Genomic DNA, 11,287 nt, shown 5'->3' on the forward strand with positions numbered 1-11,287 from the left:
GACTGTTCCCTTTTCATTTAAGCCTGACAGCCTTACCAAAACCATTCCTCTCCTTAGTTCTGAACATTTACATACTTCTACAGAATTAATATGCTGATGGATAAACTATTCTGTTTAGCACTTACTAAAGACTGGCCTGAAAATGTGAGGCCTCTGCATCAATAGTTTTTTCTCTCAGTTGTATCTAGAATGTTTATACACGATGATAATACCATTTTATCAGCACTCACCTTTTCTGAGAACTTTCCTTCAGGGTTTTTTTTTTTTAATTGCAGAAAATTTGGTTTATTATACCTCAGTTGTATAGCACCGAGTTCTAAAGAATCTAAAGAATCACTAAAAGGAAAACTTGCCTGACTCTGTTCATCTTTGTTTAAAGAATTTTGCTACATCCAGCTACAAACACACTGTTGAAAAGCAATATACTCAGCCAAAATGATCTAATTCAAAAACAAACTAACTGTACTTACCTGTTGTATGCCCACTGCGTAAGTTTTTAAAAAAAACTCTGAGAATTCAAAGTATTCTTTAGTTACATTTCCAGGACTTCCATACCTTTAAAAGAAGAGGACACAGATAATTACACTGTGAGAAGACTTCTGTGTAGCCAGGAAAACACAGTACTTTCTAAAACACAAAGGACCCTAAGAAGCCTTCCATCCCCACAGGAATCCTTTCCCACAGGTTCCTTCTAAGCCATTATTTCCCATATCTTGCCCCAATTCCCTTTTCCTTTCTTAGATTACTGTAAGGTACAATATTATAGTCAAGGAAATATAGCCCCACCTTTTTGGCACAAGCTCTGTAAATTCCATGTTCATGGATTTCTTTTCAAATCTTCCTCAGCCTTTTTATTTGAGAACATAAGCACTTGTAGTTGGATGTAGCATAATAAATTAAAAAATAAATGAATAAATGAGTACTTTTTTCCTGTCGAGCTGGTTTCTTGCCCTCTTAAGATTGAATCCAATCATTTCACTAAGAGCTGTGCCAGTGCAAGACAGAGGACAGCAGCAGGAACACCTCTTCAGTGACCACGAGCTGTTAAACCGACTACATTGTCTTGTCAAACTGCACTTCAAGGAACGTCACAGATTTGTACCCCAAATTTATTTTTAAATCAGTTTGTTAGCTGGTTACCGTTCAAAAAGACGAGCTACAATATGCAATGCCCACTTCTTGCATTTCCACCACACCAGCTCCGGTCTATCATCTTCATCAATTTGCAAAGTCTCCTAGAAATCAATACATTTATTTTAAATCAGCAGTGTGTATCGTTGAGAGAAACGATGCTTTAAACATTCCTTGCTGAGTAAACCAGTCCAAGTACACAGCATCGACTAAAGCTTTGGTTCTGATAACAGTTAGATAACATCTAGGAACTTTCCAACATATTAATTAGTCAATATAACTGTATTATGTGCAATACATGTACTTTAATTTTCAAAATTATGCATATTTAAAAAATGGAAACCCTCAGGTATACTTGGATACTACACACTGGAGTGCACTCTGGTTTCAAAATTAAGCATGATACTAATGCCTCCAAATATATACACCCTCACGAGATACACTAATGCAAAAGCTACCAATAGAACGTTAAGGGTGTAAAATAAATTTCTATAAAACTTAGAAAATGCCAATTAACATGGTCCACACACAAACAGGAATTTAATTACTATTTTAATTTTGTTCCTCAAGAAATATGAAGGACGGATGAAAGAAAAAGAGGAACAGAGACAAATGATGGGTTTGTGATGAACTTTTGATTCTTGTTTGATAGAAACTGGCTAAAATATTTAGAAACTTCCAAAAATATCACAGATGAGAGTTTACACGGTGTCACAATGAAATTCCGACAGCTTACATGATCTTCCCGCGTTTCTGTCAGAAACACCACTCATTTGAAGGATAAAAATCTTAAATAGATGGCATCTTAAAAAAAGAACACTTGGAAAATCTTCCCACTGACTGCTCCTCAAATGCCAGTGCACAAGCGTCAGAGGTCTTTACAAAACCCAACTTACTGGAGGTACGTTTCTGTCAATGATGGTACGGAAGATCTCCATCCACTGCGTCATAGTCTGGTTGTTCACCAACTGGAGCGGCAACGCATACTGAAATAAGGAGAAAAAAAAATAAAAATCACACTAATGAAATACTAATTTTTTCTGAAAAATGTAGAAGGTGTTTCTACCATAGCTATTTTCTGAGAAAGATGAGGTTTTAAGTACAATTAAAGGTTAGATATCAATGCTACTCTAATTGCATCCTCCTTGGTACAATTTACAGAGGAATTTATGAGCAGACATTATTTGAGGAAAGTTCCTTGGTTTGAGAACTTGCTAATCCTCTTTGTTTCTTCCTCTTCCTCACAACAGCCCAGCTCTTGTGAAGGGACCACAGTACCATCTGTGTTACAGGGTTTTGGTAAACCAAGAGCAATTTTGTAAGTGAGACGTACTCTGAACTACTACCTAGCTACTAACTAGTAAATCTTACTTCTCTACAAAATCCAAAGCAAAATATTCAGGCAAATATTTTTTATTTTCATATTTTTCATATTTACTTTTCTATTGAAAAATAAAATAGGATGTGATCTTTTTAATCCTCCTCCCATGTAATAAACTATTTTAGATTTTTAAACCCCAGGCAGAATTTTCAGGCTGCCCCTTACATAGGATCTTGTTTTGTTTCTCATTCTTTAAAAGTAATTCCTCCCCAAACTCACCCCTGTAAAAGCCAAACTTGTCTCTCTAAAACACGTGTGCCTCAATAAATAATTTCTGCCAAATCTTCAGAAGATAACGAGAGATGCCACCTCCTGAAGTGCACTATTCCACAATTATATTACAATATCCACTACAGACACCTTCAGAAGCCAGCTAGCACAGTCTAGATAGCCATATAGTTTGTATCATTTTATGTGGCACTTTATAAAAATAGAATCATAGATTCAAAAATAGGAACATTTCTCCAGCAAGCTTACAGATAGGATGTGCAGAAGGACCTAGGTTCATTAAAAATTTAATCTGGGGGAATCATGTAATCAGTTTTTAAGTAGAAAGATATAGAAATATCATATTCCTGTCCCAATGGCTACTCTTATTCAATCACACCCATGAGTGCACTGAAGGGGGAAGTTGTGCCCAGCAAAGTAATGATTTTGGTTTTCCTCTACACAGATGCCAACCTGAACAAGAGCATAGAAGATTTTTAAGATTTGTTTCTGAAGCAGTACAGAGTAATGGGAGTTATCGGGCAGAAGCTGGATCATCTGCTGCTGAATCCGAGGCAAAAATATCTGCATTGCTGCTATGAGAGGATCTCGCTCCTCTGCTTTTTTGTACCTGCAAAGGAAACAAAAATGTTGGTCCAGGATCATCTACACACTGGAGATTCTAATGTCTATTCCCCACCAGCAATTTAATTCCTGTACCTTAAAAAAAATATATTAATATCCAGCAGTCATTCAGCCCCCTCCTCCTCTAGCCCCCATCTCAACCATTTGTGCAAATTCACTAACCTACGATAGAGAAATGGAAAACAACAAATGCTGCCTTGGGTAAATGCAGCTACTGGGAGGAAGAACTAATGTCCTTTACTGTTGAATTTTCAGCTCACAGGAGCAGAGACTTGAATTTCTCTGATGTTTGTACCAATGTCACACCCAAGTTGGGTGCTGAACAAATAGGAGTGAACAGCCATTGAAAGGGAGAGACAATTCCTTTGTTTGGAAAAGATTCTCTCTTCTTTCATTTACATTTCTTTTGTGCAGTTTATACACGTTTCTAACTACAGATTTTTTTTTAATTTTTTTTTTTTCTTCCAAAGAATGAGTGAGAGAGCTCTCTACACTTCTCTTAATTCACACCTTGTGGATTTAGACTCTCAGGAGGCTGGTACAGGTAACAATATGCAATAGGAGTATATGACAATGACAGTATTGTATTTGTGACATAAAAATAGAAAATAATTTGCATTCATATTCATATTCCACCATTTGGGGAATCTTCAAACAAAAGAAGTTACAAACATTTACAAAATTTTTTGCAGATGAGTTAAATCTATCAAAAAATACAAATTCTCAAGAAAAAAAAAGTCATTAAATTCATACAGATTATTGCTGGCATCTCTGCTTTCAATTCACTGGTGATATTAAGACGACGAATAGTTTTCATTTATTTGCAGGAAAGGAAGCATACGACAATTATCAATTCACATGTTCTACCTAAACTCCTTGTAGAATTGCCAGTGCTCTTAAGAATGTCATTCTCTGTAATAAACTGAGACTAAAAGTACTGATTCCTCATCTACTGATGGACATCAACTTACTCATAAGTCTTCACCAGCTGGTACAGGCACAGGAGGCTGCCAAGCCAACTCCCACTGTTCTGAGATTGCAAGTAGTAGCCTATCTTGTCTACCACGGCTGTCCAGTGGCCGGGGAAGTCATGTTTAATGATAGCCCGGAGGCACATGGTCAGCTGGGCTCTGTGGCAGGAAGGAAAAAAAAACACATGATAAGTAAATAAGATTATGGCATAGCGTTTAATATTAAAGGATAGATCCCAAATCTTGGTTTATTAGCCATAATATACACATTGCATCACAAGGATCGTACATATTTTGATAGCATTGAAAGAGTTCTGGAAGTGGCAGAGGGAAAGCAAGGAAAAAAAAAATGCCAGGGGATTTAACTTTAATGAAGAAAATAATTTAAGAACATTTTACCTACTTTCCTCCCTTCCTCCTCCCTCTCCACACCCATCAGGCAATATCTGAAAACAATTAATTGCTTATAAAACCAGCCAGCTCTGTACTTTGAAAATTAATGTTTACACTTCTACAGGCTTATGAGGCTGAAAGAAACCCCAAAACCACTAATTTGTACATTGTAATTAAACAATACTGGCCTATGTTATGATCCAAGCCAGAGGTTCCTCATGAAATTACAGTTTTCCTGGGATCTTCTAGAACAGCACTTCCTCAACCTCTGAAGGTTATGGCAGAGCCAATTAGGTAAAAACATCTTACCATTCCTCTCCCTCCCCACACTTTTAGATGCCACTCACATTAAGGCAAGGCAGGATTGTTAATTAACTGAAGTCAGGTATGACTACAAAACCTGAGCAGCACTGAAATAGAAGCTGTAAATAAATACTCTTGGCTCTGCCAAGGAATAAGAATTAAAGAAGGCTGCAGAAAATATTGTATCTTCTAGATTTAGTTTTCCTTGGGCATCCTCTTGCAGCCCATTGCACAGGGAGCCACCATTACAAAGCAGTTCAATAAGATGCCCTCCACCTACTGATCTTTTTAGTCTTGTACAAACTTACCTTCCCCTCTCAAGCCTTTGGAGCTTGTTGCCAATTTGGTTCCCACTCCCTCCTTGTTCTCACAAGCAAACAGTGAAAAATATCAGTATTACAACATCAGACTAGTTCCAGTAACGTTTCTTTGACTTTTTTTAACCTCTGACAAATCTTTAAGTTTAGTCAGCGTTTAGAAACCCTGTACTTTATTCCAGGTTAGAAAAGCTGAGCTGGAAACGATGACTTTGTTCATTTTCTTGTCTCAGTACAGGACCATTTATACCCTAAGCGTTCCTGGCAGGTGTTTGTCCAACCTATCCATAAAGACCTCCAGTGACAGCAATGCTACAGCAGCCTAATGCATTCTGGTGTTTCACTTTTTTTTTTTTTTAAAGTGTTTTCTCTAATCCCAATTTCAGTCTGTAGTCAATCACTCCTCTACTGACTAGTGACAAAAAACAAAACAAAAAAAAAAAGACATCTTTGGGCACCTCGCTGGTGAAGAGGAGGAGGAAAGAGGAGGAAGATTTTCTTCTCTTTCCCAAAAGTGAACATCTATGCACTACAACCTTAATTAGAACAATTGTAGATTGTAGTATGTCTGTGAATCTTAACTATTCTTCCAGCAGAAAAAGAATAGTGTTTCTTCATTCTTTTAACATCTTAAAACCAAGAATTGCCACTACACATTTAAATATTGGGGTTATATATAAAAATAGCAAAAGTAATTGAGAAAAGGGTTACTAGAAAAAAGAAAACAGATCTTGGGCAGTACTTCTCTGAATGGTTAATGCTGTACTGCAGATAGGCCTCTATGCTATCTGCCCTGAGTCAGCCAAAGAGCCAGGCTGTCCCTACAGCAAGTGTTATAAGACACTTCAAACAGCACCATAAGAGGATAAATCATCTCACAGAGCTCTTGGCCAAATTACTACATTTCTAAAAAACAAGTGCACATAAATAAGTTAAAATTTATTATTGTTACATTTTCAGAGCAAGTACTTGCTTCATCTCCCAAGAAACAGATTCTCACATTAACTACATCCAGATTGGTAGGTTTGAAAAGGTGAGCTACAGAAATATCTCTGCACCATGTGAGGTACCTCACTAAGTCAGGAGAACGAATTATTCCTTCTACGATGTTATCACGAATCTGTTGACGATCATTTTCATGAATGTTGAATGGAAATACTGCTTCTCCAGGAGGTGGCTCACGGTCCGGCCAGTACTGCGTCACCATGTTCTTCAGGTATATGGCAGCTAAGTACAAGCATTGGGGAAAATAATAATTTCATTAGAACGCATCGTAATTTCATCATTTATATATAAGCATAATTTCATTAGAACACATTACGCTGTGCTCAACATGTGGTACAGCTGAGAGCAGAACAAAGAGTTGAAAAGACGACTGAAAAACACCTCATGAGTTCTTAACAGTTAGAGGCACCAAGCACAGCTGAGTCAGAAAACCTTTTTTTTTTTTTTACGATTCCACACAAGATCAGGCTCAAGTGCCTCGTCCTGAACAGAACAGGAGAGTATTTCAGTCAGCTTCTATTGGGGTACACACTTTATGTATACAGCAGTCTTCCATATGGACATAACAGTCCCTCATCCTAAACAAGCAAACGAAAATCTACTTATCTGTATTTTTACTCATCCCTAAAACAACTACTGAAGCTCAGTAAGTGAAGTTTTGGAAGGCTGGTGTAAACAAATCACTGCGAACGCAGATGGGACACTCAGCTTGGGGAAATGCCCAGTATGAAACTGGCCCGTGGCCGGCCTTCTATTCAGACAGAAATGTTTGTTGTGAATTCCCTAAGCTTTATCTCACTATTAGGATTTCCCATAATCCCTGAGAATTGTTCCCTTCTGTCTCACGTGAAAAACCACGAAAAACAAAAGTTAGTCTTCAACTGAAAATAAAGCATTTATGTCTCGGCACTAAAATGCCTGCAGGGATTCTATAGGAAACAGAGGCAATATGGTGTAAGGCACAGAAGGAATGTTCTCAATAAACTCTTATCCCTGTACTATTTTGGTTGATTACTAACAGGGGTTTTAAAGTATAAATAAGATATACTCCGGTACAACCATTTTTCTAGGTGATGACAAATTACCAAGTATGAAAAACATGTAGTTTGTAAAATATTTTATAGGAGCAAGAGGAAAAATAGTTCTTTGTCTACGATGTGCAGAATATTCAGACAAGAAACAGGTCCAGAAAGACCAGCTCAGTACTTTAATTTACTTTGTTCACAGATCTTGTTACACAAGTTCTTGACTTTTAAAAAATTCCCAGAGAAATCTGTTGACTTACAAATATAATTTAAATGTGTTTTTCTATTTTATATCCCTACTCCATAAAAAAAAATTTAAATTAAACAAAAATTTTAAAAATATGTTTTACATCCTCGGAGTTTTTCCTGAATGGTACTGAAATGACAGATTCATTTATAAAAATGACCTTATGGAGTCTAGATTAAGCACCAAACTTTACTACAGAATGGTTTAACAATGCCATTCAAAGTTGGATTATCTTTGAAAAAATAAATGCCAGCATGACAAACAGCATATGTCAGCACGCCCCAACGCACTCGGGGGATTAACAGGATTGTACAAAAAACCCACCAGTGCTTTTATGGGAAATGCTGTTCCATAGGATAAAAACAGAGCTGTGAATGAAGCAGTACTCATCAATTTCTTTAAAAAGCTGAGTATCTTCTGTATCTGTCAGAAGTATTGTATAGGAGTAATTAAAATAGCTTATGATGATTTAGAATCTGATCTTACACAAATGTATACCCTGAAGTTCACTGCATCACCAAACCTGAACTCACACACACAGCTGGGCAATCTTTCTAGATACGACCAGACTATAAATTTGGAAGTTATCAGTGATGTGACCTTCCTTCATATTTACTTCTGTGAGCAAACACCACAGATCCTGACTAAACATACGTGGCTACCCTTGATCTGGGGAATTATGGTTTTATTTTCACTTTTCAGAAATTTTAATTTTTCCAGGAAAATGGATTCAAATAGAGAAACATGTATTCAAACAAGATACACTTTTTTTTTTTTTTAAATTCCCACTTGTCATCACTACTTCTTCACCACCACAAGAATGAATATCTAAGGCTCCCTGGGTACTCAGTTTTGAGCAGAAATCATTCTCTTTTCATATCAGTATCACAGCAATCCAGTAGGGATCACTACAAACACAGGGAAGCCAAAGCAGGACTCTACCCTCCACCCATGGTTTTATCTGACCCTCATGAAGGAAAGAAATGTCAAGGATAGATCATTTCCACATTCAGAACAAATGTAAACTTCCTCACATTGGAACAGCTCAATATTCCATTGAAACAACTAACAGACTGACTGAAAGAAAATGAAACAAGGAATTTCTCTCACCTGCTTGCCGCACTGGGAATTCAACTTGATCTGATACTATGATTTGTAGGAGACTTGGAGCAAAATTGATGATCTTATAGGACTGAAATAGACATAAAACACAGTTAACAAATCACTATGTTTATAGAAGACTGTGTTACCAAAAGCTGAATCAGAAATACACACTAAGGATTCTGCAGTGTTCTTTGACTGTCCTCACCAAGTATGAAAGGTTTCAGCACCTGGATTTACCCAGATCTGCAGCAATCCACATAACGACTCATAAAAGCTGAGCATATAATGGCACACAGGTGGAATAAGTAACGTGACAAGGCTCTCTACTAGATTGGTGAAAATAAGCATTTAAATAATTCTGAGAATGCATAACGAGCAGCACTGTCTTTTAATTCTTTAACTTAGCCTCATAAATCAAATGGATACTGACATGGTTCATCAATACACACCATTTATTTGCAAAATAGATTGAAGTATAACAGCAATACTGAATTTTGAAGATATTAAGAAAAACATTTTAAATTCTTTTCAAGTGCAAACACCATCTGCATTAGCCATATATTCATACACAGCCATACAGCTATCTTTTAATAAACTAGATGTAGAGTGCACCTTAACAGAAAAATAAAAACTAAGGAAACACAGTGAAATAATAATTTTTAATTAAAATCCAAGTGTAGACAGATAACATTCCAAAACCCACAGCCTTGCTGGGAACTTTTCAAACGCTACATCAGCCATGCAGCTGAAGAATTTCCAAGAGAAAACAATGCTCACTGAACTTCTGAGCAAAGCACGCCACATTTAAAAGACGTGAAAATCCGACAGCATTATGGTGCTGCCGTTCAATGGGCTCCTCCAACGCGGAGAATCGCTGACTCAGCACGGTGCAGCTACTGCTGAGCCTTGGCAGCGTCAGTCCTCACTAGCAGGTCAGATCTTCCATCGCTTACACCCACGTGCTTTATGTTCAGAGCGATGTTTCTTGGGGCTAGACGGCAGCAGCTGGCTTTATTTCACCTTTTCTGGTATTTCTTTCCAACCAGATGATGCCTGGCAGCTCTGTGGTTGGTTCCAGAGCCGTGCTTTCAGTGTACTGCATCCTCCCGTAAGCCTGGCCTCATGCAAAGGCTGTCACAAGAGGTGTTCTGCTCTTTGTGTACCCAGTTCCTTGATCTAACATTTCCATAACGAGGTAATTACCCATAATGAAGCACTGCTTTCATGACGCCTCAGTGTAACAGCTGCATCACAACACTCTCATTCAATAATTTTACCAAACCACTTAACTTCCTGGCCCTCATTTTACTCATCACAATGATAATGTAATTCTAACCTACTCTGTGCCCAGAAACTCGTTTGATGTTTACAGAGTAGTCGGAGATCTCAGATAAAAGCAGTAATGGCAAATCAAAAGCATACTCTTCTGCAATCCCCTTCTCTAGAAACTTTAATTGTCCACAGGAAATACTCCAAATAAAGTAAAAGTTGTAACAGACAGCGCAGGAACTCCATTTACCTACGGACCTGCTGAAATACCAACTTCCAACGCCAACTGGATTGGTTGACACGTACTGGATTCCAGAGATCATCTGTTAACTGAGTATCCTGGAGCCCAAAGCTCGCGTTTCAGTCACCACCGGACAGAATCTGTGCAACCTTGGTGGGTTCTAACAGGGGCTCCAGTAGATTCAGTTGAGTCCTCCAGCACTCGACACCCAACTCCCCCACACGGAGATAAGAAAAGCACGAGGAATCCCAGCAGCAAAGAAAATCATAAATGTCCATGGAACTCTCATCACCCTTTTTCTTCTAGGCAGTGCCAACGTGCTGTTCACAGACTGTGGTGGTCTGACCCACAGTGGGACCATGTGCTCCTTCATTCACTCCCCCACCCCTCCCTTCTTCCCGGGCTCCCATCACTCTGCTCCCCATTTCTCTCCCTTCTCCCCCAGGGCACAGGGGACAGGGAATGGGGGTTCAGTCAGTTCGCCTCTGCTGCTCTTCCCGCCCTGGAAGTCCAGGAACAAGATGTTCCAAAGCAGCTTCCCATGGAGTCACAGACCTCTTTGGGCTCAGCTCCCAGCTCTGGTATGGGCCATGGCCTGCATACTCACCCAGCACTCTGGGGGTCCATCCCCTCTCTGGAAGCGAGCGACTCCCAGGGCCACAATTCCAGTCACACTTGCTCTCAGGCTCAACTTCTCTGCTCCAGCGTGGGGTCCTCCAGGATCTACACCTGGGTCTCTGCTCCGCTGTTGAATCTCCATGGGCTGCAGGGCACTTTGTCTTCCCCTGCTCCACAGGGTGGAACTGGGTGTGGGTCTCCGCCTTTCCCTCTGGCAACGAAGCTCTCTCTGTCTGTCTCTCTTTGTTTAGGCTGAGGGATGTCTTTTGTTTGGTCAGCTGTTTCTCCTCCAGGTACCACAACTACTTCTCCTCAGGACAGTGCTTCTCCTCACCACAATGGATCCGCAGAGGCGTTTCTCTGGTGCTCACTGGCCCAGCCTGGCCTGGGGGGTCTCTGCCTTGGAGCCAGGGGAGCTTTTTGCTCTCAG

The 11,287-nt window shown here is 39.1% G+C and overlaps 1 protein-coding gene across 1 annotated transcript in view; it reads right to left on the reverse strand.

The window, feature by feature from the left end:
• IPO8 (importin 8) overlaps positions 1-8,815 on the reverse strand; it is a 38,398-nt gene extending 29,583 nt beyond the window's left edge. The window contains exons 1-7 of the mRNA XM_010174272.2: positions 8,736-8,815; positions 6,419-6,575; positions 4,336-4,494; positions 3,194-3,350; positions 2,028-2,117; positions 1,141-1,235; positions 471-555 (exon numbers count right to left, since the gene is read on the reverse strand). Coding sequence (XP_010172574.2) covers positions 471-555; positions 1,141-1,235; positions 2,028-2,117; positions 3,194-3,350; positions 4,336-4,494; positions 6,419-6,555 — 723 coding nt within the window. The 5' untranslated portion in view covers positions 6,556-6,575; positions 8,736-8,815. The remainder of the gene's footprint in view (positions 1-470; positions 556-1,140; positions 1,236-2,027; positions 2,118-3,193; positions 3,351-4,335; positions 4,495-6,418; positions 6,576-8,735) is intronic.
• Between the last annotated feature and the right edge of the window lie 2,472 nt (positions 8,816-11,287).

The sequence above is a fragment of the Antrostomus carolinensis genome, unplaced genomic scaffold (assembly GCF_000700745.2).
Source record: "Antrostomus carolinensis isolate BGI_N321 unplaced genomic scaffold, ASM70074v2 scaffold128, whole genome shotgun sequence".
NCBI lineage: Eukaryota > Metazoa > Chordata > Aves > Caprimulgiformes > Caprimulgidae > Antrostomus > Antrostomus carolinensis.